The 27,196-nt window shown below is 40.1% G+C and overlaps 1 protein-coding gene across 3 annotated transcripts in view; it reads left to right on the top strand.

The window, feature by feature from the left end:
- KLHL13 (kelch like family member 13) overlaps positions 1-27,196 on the top strand; it is a 200,694-nt gene that overhangs the window by 76,269 nt on the left and 97,229 nt on the right. For 2 of the 3 annotated variants that reach the window (XM_082716335.1, XM_082716339.1), the window contains exon 2: positions 5,904-5,977. The exons of the other annotated variant lie outside the window; for it this stretch is intronic. In XM_082716335.1, the coding sequence (XP_082572461.1) occupies positions 5,928-5,977 (50 nt within the window). In that variant the 5' untranslated portion in view covers positions 5,904-5,927. The remainder of the gene's footprint in view (positions 1-5,903; positions 5,978-27,196) is intronic. 3 annotated transcript variants of the gene reach the window in all.

The following is a 27,196-nucleotide window of genomic DNA, read 5'->3' on the forward strand; positions in this document are numbered from 1 at the left end:
TTTCTTTTATATAACATAAGGTTAGTTCCTCAACAGGGTTTACTCTAACATGGTGTAAAATTGGCTAGGCATCTCTCAAATCTCATTATTTTTAAAGCTGTCAGCTCTTGGGCAGAGCAGGAAAGAGTGGGACAGTGGATTTAATTAAATGCTTAGTCATAAACTGGCATCTCTAATTGAAATATTATCTAACTGTAGGATAGGTACTTATGAAATATTAGATTTGTGAATTACCTAAAATAAAGGCTTAAGGGTAACATTGGTTGAACTTAGCAAGTTATCTCAGCGAGCCAAAACTGTCTTGTCAGTTTTATTTCTGGTGACTGAGGTAGAATCTTTTAAGGGCAAAACCACAATTACATGTTTGTCAGGTGTGAGCTCTGAGGAATGATTAGTTTCCCTTTTATTCATGAGAGTAGCGTGGCTGCAGAGGAGTGTGTCTTTTAATTATACTGCGTGTCTGCTTATGTTTTTGTCCTGCCCTTTTCCTTCATCTCTGGAAATGTTCTATCCACCTCTCTGTGTCTGCTGGCCTTTGTATGTCCATGTATTATCTGTTCATCTACACAGTCCTTACTTTAGGGGAAAGATCATATATTATAATTTTATTTCATTTGATTAAAATATTTCAAACAGGGGCGCCTGGGTGGCTCAGTGGGTTAAAGCCTCTGCCTTCGGCTCAGGTCATGATCCTGGGGTTCTGGGATCGAGCCCCACATCGGGCTCTCTGCTCAGTGATGAGCCTGCTTCCCCCCACCACTGCCTGCTTCTCTGCCTACTTGTGATCTCTCTCTCTCTCTCTCAAATAAATAAATAAATAAATAAAATCTTTTTAAAAAATAAAATAAAATATTTCAAACATATGGAAAAGTACAGAGATCAGTATCACAACCCCTCCTATAACTACCCCTTAACTATGGGATACCTTAACATTTGCCTTTTTATCCCCCGACACCTGTTAAAATGTTAAATACAGGTGAAGCTCCTGGCCCTCCTCAGTTGCATCTCTCCCTTTCTCTCTGGAGCTAACACTGTCCCAAACTGGGACTTTATCATTCCCATGAATATTTTAAAGCTTTTTCTGTATGCATATATGTGTATAGAGTGGGTATGTGTGTACGTATATACGTATACACACACCTATGGTCTCATTGTGCTCTTGAAGTTTTGACATATTATCGTACTTCTTCAGTTTCCATTTCTGTGTAATATCACACTCTTCAAATTCACCTGCCATTGTATCCCCCGTTATCAAAACAAAAAAAACCATCTCCTGGGGCACCTGGGTGCCTCAGTGGGTTAAAGCCTCTGCCTTCAGCCCAGGTCATGATCCCAGGGTCCTGGGATCGAGCCCCGCGTTGGGCTCTCTGTTCAGCAGGGAGCCTGCTTCCCTTCCTCTCTCTCTGCCTGCCTCTCTGCCTACTTGTGATCTCTGTCTTGTCAAATAAATAAATAAAACCTTAAAAAAAAAAAAAACCATCTCCTTCCACTCTATATCCTGTCCCCTCCAACTACCACCTATTTTTTTTTTCTTCTTTCCTTTCATGCTCCCTGGAACCCATGCTTATCAGCCACTTTCTCCACCATGCCATGTAAACCGTTCTCCTCAAGGTGTCCAGTGACCTCCTTGTTAGCACAACCAGCTGTCAATTCTCAAGTCTTCACTTCGCCTCTCAGCACTAGGTGACACACTTGAGTACGTCTTTATATAACACTTCATTCAGCCTTGTCAGTTACCACTGCTTCCTGGTGTTCTCCTACCACGTCACCACTCCTTCTTAGTCCTTTTGCCGGATCCTCTTTATTTATTTTTTGTTTTGAAATAAGTTGGACAGAAGAGCCTAGAATGAAAAGTAAACATTCCTCCCAAACCTACATTCCCTCTCACTAAAAATGGATATATAGACTTTGGGCATGTGTGTGTGAATCTTATGGGTGAACCAATGCCTCATTTTAAATTGTATTTATTCTTTTTTTTTTTAAACAATATGTATCTTTTTTTTTTTTAAGATTTTATTTATTTGACAGAGGTCACAAGTAGGCAGAGAGGCAGGCAGAGAGAGAGAGAGGAGGAAGCAGGATCCCTGCTAAGCAGAGAGCCTGATGCAGGGCTCGATCCCAGGACCCTGGGATAATGACCTGAGCCGAAGGCAGAGGCTTTAACCCACTGAGCCACCCAGCCGCCCCAATGTGTATCTTTTTATGTGCACATTCTATTTCTCTTATTTGTTCACTTTTATATTTTATTGTTTTTTTTTTCTTTACAATTTGTATGTGTGTAAGTTAAAATCATTAGCCCTTTATTGTCTGTCATGTGTGGGGGGACTATTTTTTTTCCTAGCTCATCAAATGCCATTTGACTTTGTGATATTTTTGAAGTATGGAGTTGTCGTTTGTTGTGTAAAATCAGATTTAACAGTCTTTTTTTTTTTAAGATTTTATTTATTTATTTGAGAGAAAGATCACAAGTAGGCAGAGAGGCAGGCGGCGGGGGAGGGAGCAGGCTCTTTGCTGAGCAGGGAGCCGGATGCAGGCCTTGATCCCAGGACACTGGGATCATGACCTGATCCGAAGGCAGAGGCTTAACTCACTGAGCCACCCAGGTGCCCCAGATTTAACAATCTTTTTTTTTTTTCTTTTACAGCTCCTCAGTTTGGAGTCCTGCTTGTCTTCTGTACTGTATGATTATAAATGATTTCGCTTGGGTTTTCTTTCATTCTGTTTCAGAGTTTCATTTTTTCCCTTTAAATCTTTGATCCATCTGGGATTTATTTAGGATCCCCTAATGTGAAGCGAAGTAGTATAAACTTATTTATTTTTCTAGTTGGCTACCTGATTCTTCCCCAGTCACTGACTTAATCATCTCTTTTCCCCTACTCGTTCGGAGGCCACCATTACCACAGAGTAATTCCCTGATGAATTTGAGTTCCTTTCAACTTCTTGAAAGAACTTGTGTTTTTGTTTTGTTTTGTTTTTTTAGTAATCTCTACACCCAACATGGGGCTCGAACTCCTGACCCTGAGATCAAGGGTCTCATGGTCTTCCCACTGAGCCAGCCAGGTGACCCTATTTATGTTAGTTTTATTTTTCAAACCACAGCAGTGGGGTTGTCCACACCCACTGACTTTATAGCTGTCACAACAGTTAGCCGGTATCTTCCTTGGACTGGGCAGAACTTGCAACAACTGAATACCTATCAACTCCTCCTTCCTTAGCTTTCAGCTCACATCTCTCTTAGTCGCCCTCCTGCCTATTAGCTCTGTCTTTGCTAGCTTAGCTTTTGTGGTTTCTTGCACAACAGTGTTTTTGGGATTCCACCGTCTCGTGGCAAATACACTTCTGGGGGAATATTTCCCAGTCTCTTTACTTCAGCACTTACTTATCTGGCCAAATATCCTCATATTTTTATTTCTAGTGCCAGTCTAAATCTAGGTATATAGATCCAGTTTTTTGCTAGATGCTGTACGGTGTGTCCTAGAGGACTTCAGTGTGTCTGCACCAAACCTTTGTTCTGCTTCCTTCTGGTATTTTTCCGTCTTCCCTCTACCCTGCCTCACCTGCTATCATCACCATTTCCCCCAGGCACATACATAGATTTTGTCTTTGATGTCACTTTATCCCTTTAATATCTCCCAGTGATCTGTCAGTCGGAGGTCCTAGTGTTCCCTGGCTATTCCCACAGCTCTGGTCTGTGCTCTTATTTCATGCCTTAACTATGGAAGTTGTTCCTTTTTTTTTTTTTAAGATTTATTTATTTATTTGACAGAGATCGCAAGGAGGCAGAGAGGCAGGCAGAGAGAGAGGAGGAAGCAGGCTCCCCGCAGGCAGAGAGCCCGATGCGGGGCTCAATCCCAGGACCCTGGGATCATGACCTGAGCCGAAGGTAGAGGCTTAACCCACTGAGCCACCGAGGCACCCCTGGAAGTTGTTTCTTAACTGGTCTCATACTTCTAGTTTCTCTCTCTCTGATCTGCCCCCACGTTGCAAGCTGTGTTAATTTTCTAATGCACAGATTTGATCATACAGATTCCCTGGTTGGAAAACAGCAGCTTTTAGTTTATCTTTTAGCTATTTTTTTTTTTTAGCTTTCAGTTAAATCTTGTGTAAATTGATCATTGTTTCCATCATTTACTTCCTCTCCCTTCCTAACTTCATTAAAATAAAATGAAAGAAATGGAAAAATTCCAAAGGCCAAAAGAGAACGGGAGGGGCATCATCGACAATTTTAAGGTTTAAACTAATTTCTTATTTAGTCAAAGGCAGTTAACAACTTGAGAATCTCCCCCTACATGAACTTTTGAGAGAAACCAACTGACTCTTCCCATACAGTTCTTAATAATTCAAGACTTGGGGATAGCTGGTCTGTGGAAGGCAGGAATAAGTCTTGATATCGAAAATGTAGGCTGTTCTTTGAAAGTCTTTATAGTAAGTGGCTGGGGTCCCATGTCCTCTCATCCACTCCCTGCCCCTCAGGAGACCAGAGGTTTATTATCTGGGTAATTTGAATGGGAGAGCCACAGACTCTGAGAGGCAATAGACAGATTAGTTAAAACAATGGGGTTGGGTGAGAGTTTGAATACCTACTTTGGGGACTTATATGTTCTACTCTAGATGCAATTAATGAAAAGGGGCATGGGTTATTTATTTTCACATTCCCAAATTCCTAATAATAATCTAGATGTTTTTCTCTTAGCACATGTTCTAAAAAAGTATAATTTCTCAACACCTTAAAATTCTCTCACCACATGAGCACTTTTAGAAAAGGTAAGTCCAAAGGTCAGTTGATTTTGAGATGCTTAAAAAAATTATTTTTTCATCTAGCCTACTCAATTTCTTATAATAACAGAAAATATGATTGTATACATAAATAAAAATCCTATATTGTCATTTGATTTGTTTCTTTTTTAGAATTATGAAGACCCAAGAAACAGAGTACTTTTCCCCCTTCTACATCTTTTGCTCTGACCCCAAATGAAGAGACAGGAAGAGGGTAGAGAACAGTGAAGAGAACCTTTATTTTTATTTTATTTTTATTTTTATTTTAGATCTTCACATAGCTTTATAACAGACATAATTATATGAACAAAATAAATTCATACTCTATATTTTTATCTCCCCAGTGCAATCAGTTGATTTTATTAACCAGAAACATTTAAGTAAACTATACCTTTCTGTGTCCCAATATATTTGAAATTAATAGAACCCTTGACATATACTATCTCCAATACAAAGCATTCACATGACTAGAAGCAATATGTTAGATTTCGTTTGCTACCACCTCACCAGCTCTTTTCCCATTCAAAAAACCTACCCCCCCCCAACAAAATTTCAGTCCAGATCAAGAAAACAACCCCCACTACCTATTTTATGTCTTTAAGATTTCAAAATCTTATATGGACTTTCTAGTCTTAGTTGTAACCAACCTCTTCTAAAACTCTGGGCCCTGCTTATGGGCTTTTGAGGCCTCATGTGCTCCTGGGAACTCGGGATTCAGTGCCGTCTGTGTCTCTACCTGGCAAATGTTTCCACCCCTCTCTCCTCCTGTCTCTCCCAACTTCACCCAGACTCCTCAGGTTTCCTCAGGGTTCATCCAACTTCCCCTGTACTGGGCTGTTATTCTAATGATTTGACACGAAAGGAAAACGCAGTCAATGCTATTTAATGAGCCCCTGTGGAATTTGGTAGCTAATTTGTTGCAGATTCAGTCCCTTTAATGTTCTCCCTTTTCTTAAATTTTCATAAGCTAGAATATGGACACGGGGACCACAGACATACGTTTTTGTCTTTCTGTCACAAATTATATAAAATATTACATAGATAGCATAATTGAAAGCATAATTGAAAACTGAAAGTTCTAGTATTGATTTTTATAGTAAATATCGACTTCTTTTCCTCCTGAACAGGTCATTATCCAAGTGTTAGAGGTGATGGATCATCTTCATAGAGGGGAGTCAGTCGCTGCAATACTCCGTAACCGGTATATTTATGGAAGCAATTCACCTTATAATTTCTATAATGTCTCTCCTGCCTATTTATGTGCCTAACATCGCTGCTGCTTAATGAATATTTGTTGAATGCCTGGGTTAACATAAAATATTTGCTATGTGAGTGAGTAAAAGAATGACTGGGTGACAAAGAGATGGAATGAAGAGCGTGATAGTGACTGTGTGTTCTGAGCTAATGAAGAAATAGAGAATATAATTAAAAAACATGCTCGGTGTAAATTGTGACCACGTGACATTCAATAAATAGATCTATTGACTTATTTTTTAGTCTTAAAGCATGTTAGTGAAGAAATACAGGTATCCATTGCTTAAGAACAGATGTCTCAACCAAGTTTTTTTTTTTAATTTATTTTTTATTTATTTTCGGCATAACAGTGTTCATTATTTTTTCACCACAGCCAGTGTTCCATGCAATCCGTGCCCTCTCCAATACCCACCACCTGGTACCCCAACCTCCCACCCCCCCCGCCAATTCAGACCCCTCAGATTGTTTTTTAGAGTCCATAGTCTCTCATGGTTCACCTCCAAGTTTTTTTTTTTTTTAAATAGTATTACCCTGTGGTTGTACATTTCTGTTACTTAAAAATCCAGTGAAAACTTTTTCAGAGAGTTTTGGGAAATTCCGAGCTTTCTCTGACTACTTATGGTTTTAAATTCATGGTTTAAAGAAACGTAGCCTTTGCTTTGTAAGTGTGCAAGAGTATCCCTTAATCCTAATAGTTGAATTGCATGATTTGCGTGAATCCTTTGAAATAATATGCAGGAGTTGTCTATATCACTGCTCTGCCACTTACTAGTCATCTAGACTTGGCCAAATGTCTTAATTGCTCAGTGCCTTAACTTCCTCATCTATGAATTGGGGATAAAATTACCTACATCAGGGTTGTTTGGGACTTGTGTCTGTGGGGTGTGGAAAGAGAGAGAGCTTGGCAAGCAATGCACGGTCTATTGGTGTTCTTCCTGAAACATAAATGTGAGGCTTTTAACTATGTTGAAATACAGCATTGTGTTTCTGAATTCTGATATGTTTTAAAATAGGTGTCTTAAAAGAATATGCAAAGAGGGGAGAGTTTGAAGTAGGAAGGGGACATATGTAAAGTCATTGTTATTTGCCAGATATCATAATACTCAGGATTTTACATAGTAATTCTACTATGGAAATATATGACGGGTGCCTGTTGGTTGGAATGTGTACTCTCCTGTGGTCAAGGGGGCTGTAAGGTAAGCTTGCTCAGAGACGCAGAAAGCAAGGAAATCCTAGCAGGAATAATGTGTGGCCATGTTGGGTGAAAAGAGAGAAGAAAAGAATAAGGTGTGTACACTGGGGGTTGAATTCACATTGGTGAGTTGAGTCTGCAAAGGCCAAGCGCCACTGAGTAGGAGGGTCTCTATCATGCATTTGGAAGAGGAAAGAGTAGGAGGGCAGGACTTCCAAAGGTCAAGTCAGTAACTGAGGGAGTCATAGTATACTTGAATTTATTTCCATTATTTTTTAAAAGATTTTATTTATTTATTTGACAGAAATCACAAGCAGGCAGAGAGGCAGGCAGAGAGAGAGGAAGGGAAGCAGGCTCCCTGCTGAGCAGAGAGCCCAATGCGGGGCTCAGTCCCAGGACCCTGGAATCATGACCTGATCTGAAGGCAGAGGCTTTAACCCACTGAGCCACCCAGGTGCCCTGATTTCCATTATTTTTTTAAAAGATTTTTTTATTTTTTATTTATTTGACAGAGATCACAAGTAGGCAGAGAGGCAGGCAGAGACAGAGAGGAGGAAGCCGAGCAGAGAGCCTGATGCGGGGCTCAATCCCAGGACCCTGGGATCATGACCTGAGCTAAAGGCAGAGGCTTTAACCAACTGAGCCACCCAGGTGCCCCTCCATTATTTTTATAGAGTTGTAATTAAGTGCAGTAAAACATACAAACACTTAAAAATACATATTTCTCTTTATAGAGGTATAATTAAGTGCAGTAAAATATACAAACACTTAAATAGTCATCATGATAGTTTTTTACACTTGAATACATCCAGGTAGCCATGACTCAGATCAAGATATAAAACAGTTCCATCCTTCCAGAGAGTTACCTCATTCCCCTTTCCAGTCTCTATCCTCTATCTTCTTGAACTTCATGTAAATGGAGTCAGACACTGTGCCTGGCTTCTTTAGTTCCAAGTAATGATTTTGAAATTTATCATTTCTGCTGGTATCAGGAATTCTTTCTATTTTATTGCTGTGGAGTATTCCTTTTTTTTTTTAAACTATACCACAATTTGGTTATCCATTTTCTTGTTCATAGTTCCTTAAGTTGCATCCATTTCTTGGCTATTATGAATGAAGCTGCTCTTGACATTTTTGTACAGATCTTTCTGTGGCTATATATAGCCACAAAATTTCCTTTGGATATGTATCTAAAATATGAACATAAATTATTTATTAAAATAATATTTATTTTAATATATGGAAAGGGGAATAATTATTATAGTAATTATTTATTAAAATAATTTTATTTGAATTTATTAAATCTATTTTATGTAGCATTTATAATTTATTTAGCATTAGTAGACTGCCAAAGACTTTTTTCCCTAAGATTTCATTTATTTGAAAGAGAGAGCGAGCCAGGGGAGGAGCAGAGAGAGGACAGGCAGACTGTGTGCTGAATGTGGAGTCTGATGTGGGGCTCAATCCCAGGCCCCTGAGATCATGATCTGCACTGAAATCAAGAGTCAGATGCTTAACTGACTGAGCCATCTAGGTGCCGCTGCCAAAGCCTTTTCTAAAGTGATCATATCATTTTCTCCTCTGACTAGTGACAGGTGAGAATCCTCACTAGCTATTGGTATTGTTGGCATTTTAAATCTAATTTTGTTTAATTATTTTTAAGTAGGCTCCACACCCAAGGTGGGGCTTGAACTCACAACCCTGACACCGAGGGGGTCACATGCTCTACTGACTGAGCCAACCAGGCTCCCCTTGTTATTAACCTTTTTAATTTTAGCCATTCTGTTGGGTGTGTAGTGGTTTCTCATAATGGATTTCACTTGGAATTCTCCTCTTGTGTAATAATTTTGAGTATATTTTTCTATGTTTATTTGTTATTTATCTTTTAGAAGTATCTGTTCAGGAACTTTGCCCATTTAAAAAATTGGGTGGTTATTTTTTTGCAGTTAAGGAGTTCTTAAGCTTATTCTGAATATTTTAATATATTGCATTATATTTTCTTCCAATCTTTGCCTTGCCATCCCATTTTCTTTTGATGAGCAGAATTTTTTAAATTTTTACAAAGTTCAATTTATTATTTTTTCTTTTATGCTCATGCTTTTTGTATCTTAGCCAAGAAATCTTTGCTCTCTCAAATTTTAGGCTTTCTTCCTGAAGTTTTAAAGTTTTAGCCTTCATGTTATAAGTGCTTTCTTGACCAGAAACCAAAGAAATGAACTTATGTCCTAGGTTTCACTTAGAATCCGAATAATTAATAAGAACACTTTATAAAAGAAAAGTCTCTTTGTAGTTTTAATTTTTAATTAACATCTTTGTACATGACAAGGGAACTGAGTTATAACCTAAGCCATACCTCACAAGGCATAAGCAACTAGTTGTATAACTCCTAGTTTATAAACCAGTGACCTGTGGTTTCCTACTGTTACAATCTTTATTATAAATAAAGCTCCCTTGAAAGAATCAGATAATTCTGATATTAAAGAAACTGATTGAGGGCATAGAAAATGATGGAAAACGACCCCATTCATTTTATGATGCTTAATAATTGAGGTATGAAAATCTGAGAATAATTTTGCTTGTTTGGGTACACAAATTATAGATCAGTTTTGGGTTGTAAATAAAGTATAAACCAAACACATTTAGGAATATATGCAGAGATTGACCCTTTGTGACTAAGAATGTTTTATCCCAGAGTGATAATTGTTTAATACTATGAGAGTTATATGAGGCATTCTATCAATAGATCTCATTAAAAAAAAAAAAAAACAAATTAAATGCCGAAGGGGAGCACCTGGCCAGCTCAGTCGGTAGAACATGGGACTCTTGATCTCTGGGTTTTGAGTTTGAGTCCCATGTTGGGTGTAGAGATTACTTTAAAATTAAAATCTTGAAGAAAATAAATGCTGAAGGTGTTTGAAAAAAATTCAGTGCCCACTTTAAGAATAAAAATAGGAGGGGTGCCTGGCTGGCTCAGTCCATAGAACATGACTCTTGATCCCAGGGTTGTGGGTTCAAACCCCATGTTGGGTATAGAGATTACCTTAAAAAATAAATTTAAAGAAAAGTCATAGAAACTTCCTCTCTTAACAAGAAAAATAATTACTTCTCTAAAATCAATAGTCCAGGGGCGCCTGGGTGGCTCAGTGGGTAAAGCCGCTGCCTTCAGCTCAGGTCATGATCTCAGGGTCCTGGGATCGAGTCCCACATCGGGCTCTCTGCTCAGCAGGGAGCCTGCTTCCTCCTCTCTCTCTTTCTGCCTGCCTCTCTGCCTACTTGTGATCTCTCTCTGTCAAATTAAAAAAAAAATCTTAAAACCAATAGTCCAGCGTCATACTTAATGTAAGAATAGTTCCATAAGCAACAACAAAACAAAGATGCCTATAGTCATCATTATTTAACACATATTTATAAATTCTGACCAGTATCAATAAAGTAGCATAACTAACAGAAAGGAGGAGACCAAAAAAATGATCAAGTTTTAGAACATAGGCTTATGTACCTACAAAAGCTAAGACTTAAAAACAACTTCTTAGCTGATAGAATGCTAATGAGTGCTTAAAAAAAAATAGTGGGGGGGCACCTGGGTGGCTCAATGGGTTAAGCCTCTGCCTTCGGCTCAGGTCATGGTCTCAGGGTCCTGGCATCGAGCCCCGCATCGGGCTCTCTGCTCAGCAGGGAGCCTGCTTCCTCCTCTCTCAGCCTGCCTCTCTGCCTACTTGTGATCTCTGTCTGTCAAATAAATAAATAAAATCTTAAAAAAAAAAGTAGTGGGATATAAGGTAAAAATTAACCAGTACCTTTTATTTATACCAAAAGTAGCCATTTAAAAGATAAAAAGACAAAATATAAAAATCCATTTATAAAAACCATAAACCATAAATATGTAGTAATAATCCCAATGAAAATGTCTCAAACCTATCTAAAAAAATTGAAAAATTCAAGAAAGCAGGCATACTATGACCTGTATTAAAAAATTAACTTTTCTCAAATTATTATGTAGATTTAACATGAATTTAAAGTGATCATTCAGGGCGCCTGGGTGGCTCAGTGGGTTAAATCCTCTGCCTTTGCATTAACCTCTTTCTTGCCTTAGATGTTTTTAGTCATGCCATCTGCCATTCAGCATATGTTTTACCCATCTGGAGTTTTATTCCAGAAGTTTCCAGGAAGCTCTGAGAAAGGTGAGCGGTAGGTGGCTTCCTTTGCTCAGAGCAAGATCTCTCTCTGGGTGCCATCCTCACTCACGCATTATAGTCAAGTCTGGGAAGGCATGTGATGGTAAGAGTCACCCATTTGTTACTGAGGTGGTGATGTGTTTTTAGGAGATTCCTAGCTCTAATAAGGAATTCTGCAATGAGGTGTAAAGCTCTGACAGTGGTCCAGTTTTCTAGAAGTACTGTGCTGCATAAAACACAGTATAAAATATTATCTGGCACTTGCAATACAGGCAAAAGAGTGCCAAACACTGTGCAATAAGGTTTCCATACCTTTAACAAATATCACGTACCACTTACAAGAAAGGTATTAGGGATATAGCGGTGAATGATAATCCATGGTACCCTGCCGGCTGGTGGCTATCATAGTGGTCAGAATAAGAAACGAGGAGCGTCTGAACAGGGACACCTGTGTGGCTCAGTCATTAAGCATCTGCCTGGCTCATGTCATGATTCCAGGGTCCTGGGATCGAGCCCCACATCGGGCTGCATGCTTGACAGGAAGTCTGCTTCTCTCTCTGCTTCTCTCTCTCCCACTCCCCTTCCTTGTGTTCCCTCTCTGTCAAATAAATAAATAAATAAATCTTTTTTTTTTTTTTTAAAGGAGCATCTGAACAAAGGTGAGGTCAATGGAGAAAGAGACAGGTGGGGATGGAGTTGTGAAATATTTCAGAGTAAATTTGACAACATTTGGTGTTCAGCTAGATTTTTCCCACTCTAGTCAAAGTGATCTATTAAACTTGCTAAGCTCATAGTGCCACCCAGATTGCCTTTTCCCATCTCTGACTATTGAAATTCCAACTGTTCTTCAAGACGCAGATCAAATTCCAAGTCCTGGGGCGCCTGGGTGGCTCAGTGGGTTAAAGCCTCTGCCTTCGGCTCAGGTCATGGTCCCAGGGTCCTGGGATCGAGCCCCGCACTGGGCTCTCTGCTCAGCAGGGAGCCTGCTTCCTCCTCTCTCTCTGCCTGCCTCTCTGCCTGCTTGTGATCTCTGTCTGTCAAATAAATAAATAAAATCTTTTTAAAAAAATTTTTAAAAATTCCATGTCCCACCGAAAGCCTTCCTTGATTGATGCAAGTAGATGATCAATAACATGTCTTTTGCCTCTGGACTATTTTACCCCTGCAGTGAATTTTATCATGCGCTCTTTGGCACTAAAGTAATTCCAGCATGTCTGTGCTTTCATCATCATTAACGGGGCTCTTTAAGAGAGTATATCTAATTTGTTTAAATCCTGTATAATACAGGATTTTGTGCATAATAGGCATTCTTTAAATGTTGGAGAATGTACAACACGAAAAATTATTTGTTGCTGATGATTTTACTTGGTTAAATTGTTTGGGTAGTTTTGTTTCCCACAGTCAGGTCTTACTTATAGTTAAGTAATTGAATATTAAGTTACAGTCATTAAAATTGTAAAATAGGCTAATGAAATTCAGTGCAGATTCTAGGAATAAGTTCAGGCTTTTTTTTTTTTAAACCGATGTTGTATATAATTACTTCTTAATAGTGTGTGATGTTCAAGGGGAACACGGGGCTTTGATTCAGTTCATTAGGTATTTTAAAATGTTGAGCCCTTACTCTTTGTCAAGCACTGCCCTCATCCGTAAAATTTAAGAATTGGAAGATCCTTTCCTTCCTTTTAGTTTTAAAAGCCTGGAATTATATTACTAAGTCTGAGCACATAGTAGGTGATAAATAAACACATCTTTTTTTAAAAGGATTTATTTTATATTATTTTTTTAAAGATTTTATTTATTTGACAGACAGAGATCACAAGTAGGCAGAGAGGCAGGTAGAGAGAGAGAGAGAGAGAGGGAAGCAGGCTTCGTGCGGAGCAGAGAGCCCGATGCGGGGCTCGATCCTAGGACCCTGAGATCATGACCCGAGCCGAAGGCAGCAGCCCAAACCACTGAGCCACCCAGGTGCCCCATTTTTATATTATTTTTGTTAAAGATTTTATTTATTTATTTGAGAGAGAGAATGAGCAGAGGGGAGATGCAGGGGGAGAGAGAGAAGCAGGCTGAGCAGGGAGCCTGACTTGGGGCTTGATCTCAGGGTCCCAAGGTCATGATCTGAGCCAAAGGCAGACACTTAACTGACTGAGCCACCCAGGTGCCCAAATTTATTTATTTTAGAGAGGGAGCATACACACGCTCACGCAGGGAGAAGGACCAGAGGGAGAGGGAGAGAGAGTCTCGAGCAGACTCCATGCTGAGGCTCAGTCTCAAGACCCTGAGATCTTGACCTGAGCTGAAACCAAGAGTCAGATGCTTAAGCGACTGTGCCACCCCCGTGCCCCAGTAAACACATCTTTGGTTAAATTCAAAGATGATCAGTCATTGAAGATAAGCCCTTTTGTTACTATTTTCATCATTTTGTGAACTTCCACACAGATATGTTTTTCTGTGCTTTTTAAGGCTTGAAAACTCACGAGGATCTAGCTTTTCCTTTGCTAAAGTAAGTGAGGCAATGATGATCATAAACTCAAATCTTAGGCTAGAAGATGCCATTAAGGGTTATAATAGAAGAGCGTAATGCCTGAATGTCTGAGGCCGGTCACATTCTATGTAATGGACTTCTCTTTCGGCCCAGGTATTTTGTAGCTTTGGGTTACGCATTATTATTATTGTAACATATCGCCATAGATGCCTGTGCAATTTGTCAGCAGGCTTGTTCCTGTCACTGAAGACTCGTGTACCCTTCTACAAAGGACATGGACTTATTAGTAATGTTGCGTGTTTGATCCATGTAGAGGAATTTCCAGGCCATGGATAGTATTTCTGTTCCTGGGAAGAGGAATAACTACCCTTAGTCCTCTTTACCTACATCTTGAATGTTGCTGTCCATAATTCTGTACATATTCTACACACATCTTTCTAGACAAGCTCCTCTACAACTGTTTCCTCAATCTCAGATGATAGGCTGAAGACCTTAGCATTTGTATCTCAAGTCTACATATTTTTTTCATAAGTCCCAGACTAAAAAGTTCTTTATTCCCCTTCTCCACCATTTTGTTTTTTGACTCTACAAGTATTTATTATAGAACAGTACAGAAGAGAAAATTATACATACACAGTGGAAATAATCACCTCAAGTAATCTCTACTAACCCCTTAGGGCATTTCCGCTCTAGTCTTCTGGTGCTTCTCTAAATGGAATTGCGTTTGTAATTACAGAACATGATCTGGTTTCAGTGTCGTGGTTAAGAGCAGAGGATTTGAAGTCTGCCAAATACAGGTTCAAATCAAGCTCTGCCACTTTCAGTAACTGGGTGAACTTGGGGAAGTTTCTTAACCTCTTTTAGTCTGTTTCCTCATCTATCAAATAAAATAGTATCACTCTGTGGGATTGCTCTGAGGATAAAGTAAATGTTTTCAAGAGAGTCAGGTCCTTAGCACATGGTAAATGTTCAGTAAATGGAAACATTCACTGTTTTATATACTGTAGATCAGGTCTATGTCCTGCTAGCTTTCTTAGTTGTACTGTTAGCGTTTTCACAGGTCAGTACAAACTTGTTAGAGACATAGTAGCTACAAAGTAGAAACTCTTCCCTGGGACAAAATATTTCATATTTAGGTTGAATCCACTTTGGGGTGTGGTTAGTTGTAGTGTCTTCCATATATGATATCTTTTCTCTTCTCTTGCTCTCTTTTTAAGATTTTATTTATTTATTTGACAGAGAGAGACACAGCGAGAGAGGAGACACAAGCAGGGGGAGCGGGAGAGGAAGGAGCAGACTTCCCACCAAGCACGGAGCCCGATGTGGGCTCGACCCCAGGACCCTGGGACCATGACCTGAGCCAAAGGCAGACCCTTAACTAGACTGAGCCACCCAGGGGCCTCTCTCTCCTTGCTTTAATTTTTATTTTTTTCCTTCCATTTCATGAATTTGATTTCTACTGTATCAAATCTCTTTCCTCCCGCCGATGCACATTTTGGTTGTGACTCTCATTGAGTTTCCTTGCAGCTGACGGATAGAATGTATAACTTTCCTCATCCGATCTTGTTACATTTGACTTCCTCTTCCTGCTTGATTGAGGCCATGTTTTCTTATTCTCCTTGAATGTGCCAGAGGCTTTCAACATTGTTCTCTGTCTACTATATGAAAGCATTTGCAGAGTTTTGCTCTTTCCCTGAGTGTTTATGATGACAAATCTCTTCCTTGTTTCTCAATACATTTTCATTGGCCCCATACTTGCTGTTTTTCTGTTTATTTATTCTCAAAGGAAGAAAGATTCCCAGAAGGGCTTTGTACTGGCTGTTCCTTTGAAACATCCTTCCCTGTGGTCTCTGTGTAGCTAGCTCTTCTTTCCAGAACTTAAAAGGCCTCTCCTTTGAGAAGTTTTCATTGACTACCCAGAACTTAAAAGGCCTCTCCTTTGAGAAGTTTTCATTGACTACCCAGTCTGAAATGGCTACCTGTGTAGTGACACATCCCCATCTTTGCTTCTTCCTTTCTTTATTATTTACCACCATTCACTAGAATGGAAGCTGTAGGAGGACAGTCATTTGTCTGTCTTACTGATTGCTTTAATATAACTACTCACAGCCAGCCAAGTCTGGGACATATTAGTTGCTCAACGAATATTTGCTGAGTGAATGAATTAACTGTTGTCCCTCTCCATGTGCTCCTCGGTACTAATCCAGCCCCTTTCTCAGACTTTTACCTACAAGTCAATACTGAGAGAAATAAATGATCGAAACAAGTAAATGAGGGACACCTGGGTGGCTCAGTCAGTTGAGCATCCGACTCTTGGTTTTGGCTCAGGTCTTGATCTCAGGGTCCTGGGATCGAGCCTTGTGTTGGGGTCCACACTCCTCCCAGAGTCTGCTTCTCTCTTTCTCCCTCCCACTCTGCCCCTCTCCACTACTTGCACACACATACTCTTCTTTCTCTCAAATAAATAAATCAATAAAATCTTTTTTTTTTAAGAAAAAAATTAATGAGGGAGAAGACCCAAATCTTCCTTACAGAGGAATTCCAAGTTTTATATGTATGTATGTGTTCTATGAAGCTGAACTTCATCTCCCTCCTCCCTTGAGTCCACTTGAGTGGACTTCCTGATCCACTTCCAAAGAAATGAATGTGGAAAAGAAAAAAATACCTTTACAGTGAAGAAATCTGCAAATACTACCTGTAGTTGTCAGAATAATGGCCCCTCAAAAGGCCCACATCCTAATGCCCAGCACCTGTGACTGATACTCTACATAGCAAAAAGGACTTTACAGACATGATCGAGTTTAGATGAGAAGGTTATCCTGAATTATCTCGAAGGGGCCCAGTGTTATCACAAGGGACAGTTTCTAAGAAGGATGCGAGAGGAGTCGGAGTCAGAAGAAGGAGATAGGATGATGGAAACAGAAGTTAGAGCTATACTCTTTGATGATGGAGGAAGGTTCCACAAGCGACAAAGTGCAGGTGGCTTCTAGAAGCTGGGAAAGGCAAGGAAACAAATTCTCCCCTGAAGCCCTGCCAACACCTTGATTTTAGATCTCTGACCCCTAGGACTGTAAGGCAGTCAGTTTGTGTTGTTTAAAGCCACTGAGTTTGTAGGAATGTCACAGCAGCAAGAAGGATGGAGTGTACCGTGTTGGCTGAGCGTGGCATTTAGGCTTTTTAGGATATTCTGGGCATTGTCATTTCTGACTTGGTATGAACTCAGAAGAGGTGCTGGGGTTGGCACAGTTCGGAAGGGACCCCCAATAGAAAGGAACAGCACCTTCGCCAACTCTCAGTTGCCATGCAGGTGCTGGTTTTCCTCACTCTTTTGTCTGTTTGACATTTAGTGGGAAGTTGGAGAAGGCAGCCCATTCATATATCCGTCTTAAAGTTTTCCTCACCCTATTGTATAATTTATGCTCACTGTGAAGTATTTGGAAAAGTATGATCCCACTTTTCTGAAGCACCGTTAATATTTTGAAATGCATGAGTGTTTATTCTGTGGGAAGATTCCCCAGTATTGTAAGCGCTGTGGGTCCAAACCCATAGAATCGCCATTCCCAGCACCTGTCTCCTGCTCTCTAGTCTTGGGTTTGTTTAATGATCCCCCACTCACTCAGTGGCTTGAGTCAGAAACTGAAGCATCATCCTGGACACTTCTTTTTCTTTCTCATCCCACACATTTAGCCAGTCACCAGGTCCTATTTCTCTTTCCAAATTATTTCTCCGGTCCTCTCCTCCCCTACCTCCCCCTCTGGTCCAGCCCTCCCTTTGCAACCATGATGATCGTTCTGAAATGTCAATGTGTTTGTATCATTTCCTTGTTTAGATCTCTTCAGTGACTCACGGTGTGACAGGGCCTCCCGTGCCATTCCTCTCCATCTCACCAGCCTCCTCTTCTGCCTAGAGCACGCGTTGCAACATTCCCCTAACATTGGAAGGTGACATAGTCCCTCATATTTCCATCCCTTTTTCTGGTATGCCTTCTCTCTCATTCTTGGCCCAAGGATAAATGCCTGTTTATCCTTCAAGACTCAGCACAAGTGTCCCCTCGTCTGTGAAGCTTGTGTACCCTCTTGCCTCTTCCAAGTAGAATTTGGGGTCCTTTCTTATGGCTTCCTTACCAACGACTCTCATTTCTCTGGTGGTGGTAGTGGCGATCTGCATCCCAGTAAATAGTATTCATAGTTCCATTGGCAGTTGTCCTTATAATAGCTAACACTTAAATAGCACTTGCTTTGGGCCAGGTACAAACCCTGCCTATTTATTGATCTTTTCATAATAATGCCCATGAAGTAGCTACTAACATTATTCTCATTGTACAAACAAGAAATTGAGACACAGAGGGTTTAGCAAAGTTGTCCGAATCACACACTAATATGCGTGGATACAGAGTTCAAATCCAGGAAGTTCAGCTCCCAAGTTTGTGCCTTTAACCTTCTGCCTCTCTTTCTACTTCCTTGGGTTGTGAGTTCCCTGAGAAGGGGGGTTTTGACTGTCCTGTGTCACCCGTCCTATGTTCCCTTCCCTAAATGCATTCCATTAACTGCTTCGCTAATCTCTGACAAGCGAAGACGTGGTCTGTGGGTAATGGGTAACCGGTTCCATGACGATCTTTCAGAGTGAGAAGCACATGAATAAAAAGGAATGGCTTTCTGCATTTGTGAAGAGCTTCATATCTGCTACCCATGGTGTTGACCCTAAGGCCAGGCCAGTTCTGCTGACTGGCGGTGTCTACATACATTCTAACCGATAGGTTCAGTGCTATAAATGAATTGGGAACTTGAAAGGGGATGAAAGTAAGTTTTTCCTCTTAAAACTTTTCACTTCTCTCCTTTTCTTATCTTTCATTTCCCTCCCTTTTCATCTTCCCAGCAAATGCAGTTGCATGGAGAGTGTTAAAAGATGATGTCAAATTTCCAAGGGTTCCTGAAGCACAGCTGGGTCACATTCTATTTTGGGTTACATTTGTTTCTATTTTGGGTGACAAGGCATATGGACCCATGAAATAATTCAGAGCCTTAATGCATGTGGATGCTTTTCAAAAATTGCCAGAAAACAGAGGTTTCCATTGTCCTGCTAGTTACTGGTGTTGTGTGGTATTTTTACTCCCAATCCCCCAACACTTGTTTTTTTAAAAGATTTTATTTTTAGGGGCGCCTAGGTGGCTCAGTGGGTTAAAGCCTCTGCTTTCAGTTCAGGTCACGATCTCAGGGTCCTGGGATCGAGGCCCACATCAGGCTCTCTGCTCAGCGGGGAGCCTGCTTCCCCTTCTCTCTCTCTGCCTGCCTCTCTGCCTACTTGTGATCTCTATCTGTCAAATAAATAAAATCTTTTTTTAAAATAAAATCTTTTTTAAAAATATTTTATTTTTAAATGCGCTCTACACCCAACATTGGGCTTGAACCTACAACTCTGAGATCAGGAGTCACTTGCTATGCCCTCTGAGCCAGCCAGGCACCCGTCAACACTTTTTTATTAAGGGTGCCCAGGTGGCTCAGTCAGTTAAGCATCTGCCTTTGGCTCCAGTCATGGCTCCGGGGTCGTGGGATCGAGCCCCATGTGGGGCTCTCTGTTCAGCAGGGAGCCTGATTTTCCTTCTTCCTGCTGCTCTCCCTGCCTGTTCTTTCTCTCTCTCTCTTTCACTGTCAAATAAATACAGTCTTTTTTTTTAAAAGCTTTAAAACAAACAAACAAACAAAAAAGTACCTTTTTTTTGGACCATGCTTCATTTTGGATTGAAAGGAGCAGAAAAAGAGTGATACCTTTACTCTTTCTTGGAAGCTCTACCCTTTCAGTGGATTAGAGTTTCCGTACCTGCCTTTGGCATCGAGTTATGGCAATATGAACTTTGTGAACCTTAGACAGCCCTATTCTGGGGCTCCTCTGAGAGCCCAAGGCCTTAACCTGTCATTGAAGGAAAAGAAATGCATCCTCCTCCCTTCCTCAGGATCTCCTTCTTCACAGTATGTTATGAAACCAATTCTCCTGGAGGCGAAGACACTTTCCCTGTATCCGTACAGCATGGCATGGCTGACACAGATACAGGCTAGAGACAGCCAGGAAGAAATCTTCTGGTAGTCTTAGCAATCTCTTTTCTGAGGAACATAATAACAGAGACAGCAGAGTGAATTCAGATTAAACTTGATGTTCTTTTTGACAGGAGCTTTGACATTGTTGTTTATTTTTCCTTGGCACCTTATTGAAAATGCTCTTATGTAACTTTGTCTGAACTTGTCTGAGATCAGCCATTGTCCAGAGTTAGCAGGTCTGTCAGGCTTCACGAAGCTCCCGTTCTTGGCCTTCTCCAGGCTTCAGTGGCTGTTCGCGTCACTGGGAGGCCACCCAGAACACACTTTTCTCTCTGGGTTCCCTGAGGCAGTGCAGTCTGCCCCCGTCCTGTTACCTTCATCCTTTGACCGTGTCGTGTGAAGGGGAAGTACTTCAACATTAGCTCTGGAGCCTGTGTTCCTACGCATTCCCCTTACACATAGTTCATTTCCCTGACTGACTCTTCTGTGGAAAAGGCAGAATGCAGAACTGAGTTTGGAGCTTGAGAAACCCTGTTTTTTGGCCCTGGCGCTGCCATCCTGTAATGGAGGCAATTTATTGAATCGGCTAGCAGTTTCTTTTTCTTTCTCCTTGTTTTCTGAACAGAAAAACTTTCCCCTTCCCTCAAAAATTAATGAGGTGATATGCTTGAATTACTTTGTTCTCCCTGGAAGGTAGATGCTGAATCAGTTCACCCTGATTTTTTGAAAGGAGTTGAAAAACAGTTACACTTATTCGTTTTGCTAATTATAGTTGTGGCTCCCCAAATACCAGCCTACATTTCTTTAGAGATAGGAGAAGACTGCAGAGATAATGTTCAACACTCAAATGTAAAAAAATAGGGAATCTGATATGCAAAGGTGAGAGAGCTTCTTGAAGTTCACCTAGCAAGGGAAACAGCCAACACATGAATCTCCCTGTTTTCTGATATACTTGAGTGTCAGTTAAACATCAGAAAGCTGCATTTTACCTATTTCAAGTATAAAAACAGACTTCCTTACTAAAAGCTATTTTGTCAGATTTTCCATATTGTACAGTGTTTGTGATACATTTTTTAAAAAGATTTTAGTTAGTTATTTGAGAGAGAGAGAGAATGAGAGAGAGAGAGAGAGGGAGATGAGAAGGGGGGAGGGTCAGAGGAAGAAGCAGACTCCCTGCTGAGCAGGGAGCCCAATGCTCGATGCCGGGACTCCAGGATTATGACCTGAGCCAAAGGCAGTCGCTTAACCAGCTGAGCCACCCAGGCACCCCATACATTTAATATTTACAGGTAAATTGGTATAGCCTTTATCATTGTTTTTATGTGTAAAATACTTTTTCTTTTGGCTATGTAGTTCAAGTAGTTTCTATTCTGTGGGTTGGATAGGGAATAAGTATTACTCTAATGATCAGTGGGGAGTAGGGACTTGGATTGAAATATAAGGGAAACTCAACCCAGTCTGTCCTACCCTTTCCTACGAGTGCATTTCTGGTGTATCATTTGGCCTTAAGCCTATACTTACCCATTTACATCCAGATTACACCCAAAGAACAGGCTGAAATATTTACTATCAAATGACATAGGGAAAATGTAACATGTACAAAATGTTGCTATTAACAACATTGTTTATTCAGTTTCAACTCACTTTCCTGCCTCAGTTACTTTGTTTTCACTAAAATGAATGGCTAAACTCAGATTTTTTTCCCCCCTAGCTATCCATAACCCCATGCGTTCATGTCCTCTTGGTGCCGTAACAAATTTCCACAGACCCAGCGCTTAAAACAACACAGATTTATTGTTTGACAGTTTGGAAGGTTATTGGGCGAACCCCAAGATAGAGGCAGGACCACCTTTATTTCTGGAGGAATCCATTTCCTTGCCTTGCCCAGCTTCCAGAAGCTGCCTGTATTCCTTTGCAGGAGTCTCTTTCCTCCACCTTCAGAGTCAGCAATTAATTGTAGGTTGAGTTCTCACATCTCATCCCTTAGACCTCTCCTGCTTTCTTCTTCTAATTTAAATGACCCCTTTTTATTGTATTTAGCCCAACTGGGCAATCTAGGATAATCTCTCCATCTCGTAAAACTTAATTACATCTGCAAGGTTTCTTTTGCCATGTGAGGTAACATAATCACAGGTCCCAGGGATTAGGAAGTAGAGAGCTTTGGGGGAGGGACATTATTTTGCCTGTTACACCCACTCTCCATGCCAGTCATTCCATGCTGTGTCTTTTTCTTCTGAAGATATTAAGATGAATGGCCCTTTTCCTACTGTAAACATTATTTTTAAAAGCACTCATCATTAATGCTTATCCCAATACTCCCATGTACTTCTTTTGCTTATTAAGAGAATTTCCACACATTAAAGATGATATATGTATATGAAAATTATAGAAGTTTTGGAAAATGCAGAAAAGAACATAAATCACACATTACTTCACCCTGCCTAATATAAACCAGTTACCATCTTGGTATACTACCTTTCAATTTTCTCCATGCATATATTTTACATAGTTATCATGATTTTGTACAATTTTGTCTTTTTTTTTTTTTAAGATTTTATTTGTTTGTTTGACAGACAGAGATCACAAGTAGGCAGAGAGGCAGGCAGAGAGAGAGAGGAGGAAGCAGGCCTCCGGCTGAGCAGAGAGCCCGATGCGGGGCTTGATCCCAGGACCCCGAGATCATGACCTGAGCCGAAGGCAGAGGCTTTAACCCACTGAGCCACTCAGGTGCCCCTGTCTTTTTTTTTTTTTAAGTAGGCTCTACATACAAAGTTGGGCTTGAGCTCAACCCTGAGATGAAGGACCGTACACTCCATCAACTCAGCCAGCCAGGTGCCCCAAGATTTTGTCTTTCTTACAAACATGATACCGTGAACAATTTTCATATTGTTACTGGTCTTCCTAGTCACCGAATGAGAAAAAGAACAGTTTTTTTATAATGTTCATCTGTATTCCTAGTAGAAAACTTAGAAAATAGAGGAAAGTATAAATAAGAAATAATTTCCTATCCCATTATTCAAATTTCACTACTCTTTTACTCCTCTCTTGTACGTAGCTTTGTATCATGCTTTTCTCTAATAATAATATAATTTTAACATCTTCCCCATGTTTTTAGTATATATTGTTTTCAACTGTAAATTTTAAAATAGATTGTATTGAAAAATTAATATGGCCATTGTTATTTTTTATTTTTTTAAAGAGTTTATTTTTAAGTTGCCAGCGTGGGGCTCAAACTCACAACCCTGAGATCGAGAGTCGTATGCTCCTCCACTGAGCCAGCCAGGCGCCCTGGTCATTATTTTTATTTTTATTTTCTTTAACTTTTAAAAATTATTTTTAAAGCTTAGAAAGCACACATGAAAAATAAGAAAATTTATATCATTCGTAATTCAATCAGTTGATATTTGGATCTATATATGTATAAAATGTGTGTGTGGTCGATTTATAAAAATGGACTCATATAATCCATACCTTTTGTATTTGCATTTTTCACTCAGTATGACAAGAGTCTATTTTGTGCCCTCATTGCTTTTCAACATCATACTACATAGCATCACATGAGATATGCTTATAAAGTACTTCAAACTCTGTCTGAACATAATAAGCACTCAAATGTCATTTCTTCTTGTAGTCGTTGTCAGCCTCATCCTAAGAACTATTTTATTGTATGTATGTGCCAAAACGTATATTAGCGTTTTTCTCCTTGTGAATCTTTTTCTTTTGAAACATCTCAAATTAACAGAAAAACTGCAGGATCAGGACACAGAACTTTTTTTCCCCCTGACACGGTGCCCATCAGCCCCGAATTCTCTCGAGTATAATTCCTATAAATAAGAACATTCTCCCATATAACCTCAATTCAACCATCAAAATCAGGAAATGAACATTAATACATTACTACATTCTAATCAAGTCTATTCAAATTTTTCTAATTATCCCCAAAGTGTTCTTGATAGCAGAAAGTTCCCGTTCAGCGTCATGCATTGCATTCAATTGCGATGTCTCTTCGGTTTTCTTCCATCTGGAACACTTCCTCAGTCTTTCCTTGATTTTCCTGACCTTAACACTTTTGAGGGCTCTTGAGGGCAGTTATTCTGCAGAATGTTTTTCAGTTTGGGTTGGTCTCAGTGGTTCTTCATGATTATACTCAGGTTTTGCTGCTTTGGCAGGAATTGCACGGTGATGATGCTGTATACTCACGGCACCCTATCAGGTGACATGTGGTTTTGATTTGACCCATACTGATGAGGTTAGGTGGCTTAAGGTGGTGTCTGTTAGCTTCTCCTCTGTAGAACTACGTTTTCAGCTTGTTCTCATCAGTGATATTTTGGGGCAGGGTATTGGGAGGATGTTGAGGGTCTGTAAATATCTTGTTCTTCATGTATTTCATTTATTTATTTGTATCAGTATGTAGTCACAGGTTTCCAATTTAATCAAAGAATTACAGTCTTTACTTGTTTTGATGCCAAACGGCCCCCCGATTCAGCCAGTAGGGACCCATTCAGGTTGGTTTCTACGTCCTTTTGACATGTTCCCATCATTCTTCCTTACATTTTGAGTTATCTTTTATTTTCTGAGCACTTCCGTACATTATGGTTCATCTTGGACTTTCTCTGCCTTAGCCCTGGAATCAGCCATCCTGGTTCCTTTTCGTGGAGAATGGTATCTACAGCCGAAATCTGCTTGCTAATGTGTGTTCACTGCTATTGCAGTATTGCTGTCCCTGAGCCCTTTCAGTGGGCGGAGCTAGGAAATGTAGGTATGAATATTTATACGCACATATATACATCTTTATTTCAGTATCTTTATATATTGAAAACCATGAGTTCTCACCAATACCTCAAGTCTCAGTCCAATGCCATGGAGCTCATTCTAGATTTCTCCATTTCCATGTATTCACCCCTTCATCTCTAACATTGAGAAACAAATGTGTGTCTCGTTATTTGACCAATGCCCCTGTATGTAGGAGGTATTCAGGACCCTACCGATGCATCCTTGCCCTTTACCTCCTCAAATGTTGGCCTGCAACAGTCCCTGCCCATCTGAGGCTGCTGTCCCTCTGCATGAATACCCTTCTCATTTGGTGAAACTCACTGTGTTGCGCCCCCAGCAATACCACAGGGACCCTCATCCCTTGAAGCCCCATAAGGTGCTTTCTCTGCCCCCCACAACCCTCACCTAGGCCAGAATGCCTTCTTTGCTTTACTTTAACTAATGGCTTTCGGACTAAACTCTTCAGAAAGGGGAAGGGAATGAACATTGTCTATATTTTGACTTTGAAGTTATTGTCATATTTTCCCTTACAAACATAATTTTTAATGATTCCTACCCTTCTGTTGGATGGTCCATTACCTCGCATACATCTTGTTGTTCTTCTAAATAACACTTCCCTGCCGTCAACATCTATATTTTCTTCGTTATGTTTGATGATATTTTTGCTTCTCAACTTGAGTACTTTTCTTTAGATGAATATTAATTAGCTTACTGGTTTATTATTATTGCTGATTTCACTTTTACTTAATTATAGAATCAACTGTCTGAAAAAGAGGCAGTTGGGAGTAGGATGGTTTTTCAGATAATTATGGTATAATTTGTAGAATCACTACTGCTTTCTCATAATAATCATCCTGAAATGAAGATTATTTAAAAACCTTTTGCACAGTAACCTTTCCCCGGTTTTTTAAGGTTGGGGTCCTGAGCTCAGGAAGTTTGAGTTTCTTAGCATGGCATAGAGAGCCCTTCATACTGGGCTTCGAACCACCTTTCCAGCCCTACTTCCTGCCGCTTCTCAATTCAGCACCCCATGCTGTTCCTGCACCCCATTTTTTGTCCTTCCCCAAAATACCACATTCTTGCATATTTCTGTGATACTGTTGGATTACCCATCAGGTAGGTTAAGCACATGCTTGGAAAACCAATCAGGCACAGGTCCCAAACAATGAGGGGAGAAAAAGAGTATTTGCTATTCCACAAGCATCAGATTTGCTCTCATCAAAGACATTAGAACTTTGTTGAATCTATAATTTGAAATACATGTGAGAGAGGTTCTCAAGGTTTTTTCAGAACTTCCTCCATGCCTGTGGTCTTGCTGGGTCTGTGAACTCTGCTCCCTGCCCCCAACTGAATTACATGATATCCCATCCCACAGCATTTGGCTGAACGTCTATCATATTACATAGCAAATGGTGTAATAGTTACTTTTTGTAATAGTCTCTCCTAAGTGGACTATGAAGTCCATGAGGAAAATGAGAAGTTCCTATCAAGCTATCCTTTTCCTGTGTCTAACACAGTGACTAGTGCAAAGTAGAGAGTCATTAAATATTGTCAAACTGAATCTTTCATTGTCCTGTCTGTGGATGCAGATGATGGTGGCCCTTGTAGGAGTGATTAAATGTTCTCTCTTAAACTACAGGAGACCCGATTCTCTAGCATCTATTAGGACAGAATTTGACATGTCCAAGAAGTTCAGTTTTGTTAGTTCATCAGACTGTTCAGGGAAGAAGCAGTGCTCGGAAATCAGCAGTCTGAGAAAGCCAGAAGATATCGATGCCAAAAACAGGTCTTCTGGTGGTTTTTCCTTCTCACTTGCCCAGTGTTCTAACCATCAGGATACATCTTCAGATTTGCTAGATTTATTCTTATATAAACATGTTCATTCAATTGCATTGGTTCTTTAAAGAGCAAAGAACCTTTCCAGTTAGGTCTGGAACAGAGGTGCGAACACCTTCTGATCTGTTCACTAGACATGGTTTAAGGTGGGAATGTTGTAGAACTATTGTTGGATGGATTCCATGTGACCACTAGCCTTTGTGCTGCATGAGCATCATTTATCTCTGGGCTACAGAGTCCTAGCGTGGCTTAACCTGTTTCTGTCCTAGAATATCAGTTCTGCCTGAGACTACAGAAAAGAGTCCAGAGATCCTCATCTGAGTGTGGAACCTTCTGAGTGCAATGTCTTCCAACAGTAACAGTTCCCAGATGCCATTTAGTACATAGAAGCTGGTTTATTGTGGTTATTTTTACATGTTTAGAATAAAAAAGAAAAACCACAATTTAGTGATTTTTTTTTCTTCCAGAAAGCTAAAGCTATTGTCTATAAAGAACCATCCTTTTTTTTTTTCTGAGACTGCCCTTCACTTTTTGATTGCTAAAAAATCCTCTTGCCCTTTCTGTAATGGAATTGACGGCGATAAGAAGTTGTACACCCTTATTATCTGAAAACCTTAAGGCAAGATACATTTCAGAATTTAGGTTCTTTTTGGATTTTGTACAGGTAATAAAATGC

This window comes from Mustela nivalis (assembly GCF_964662115.1).
Source record: "Mustela nivalis genome assembly, chromosome: X".
NCBI lineage: Eukaryota > Metazoa > Chordata > Mammalia > Carnivora > Mustelidae > Mustela > Mustela nivalis.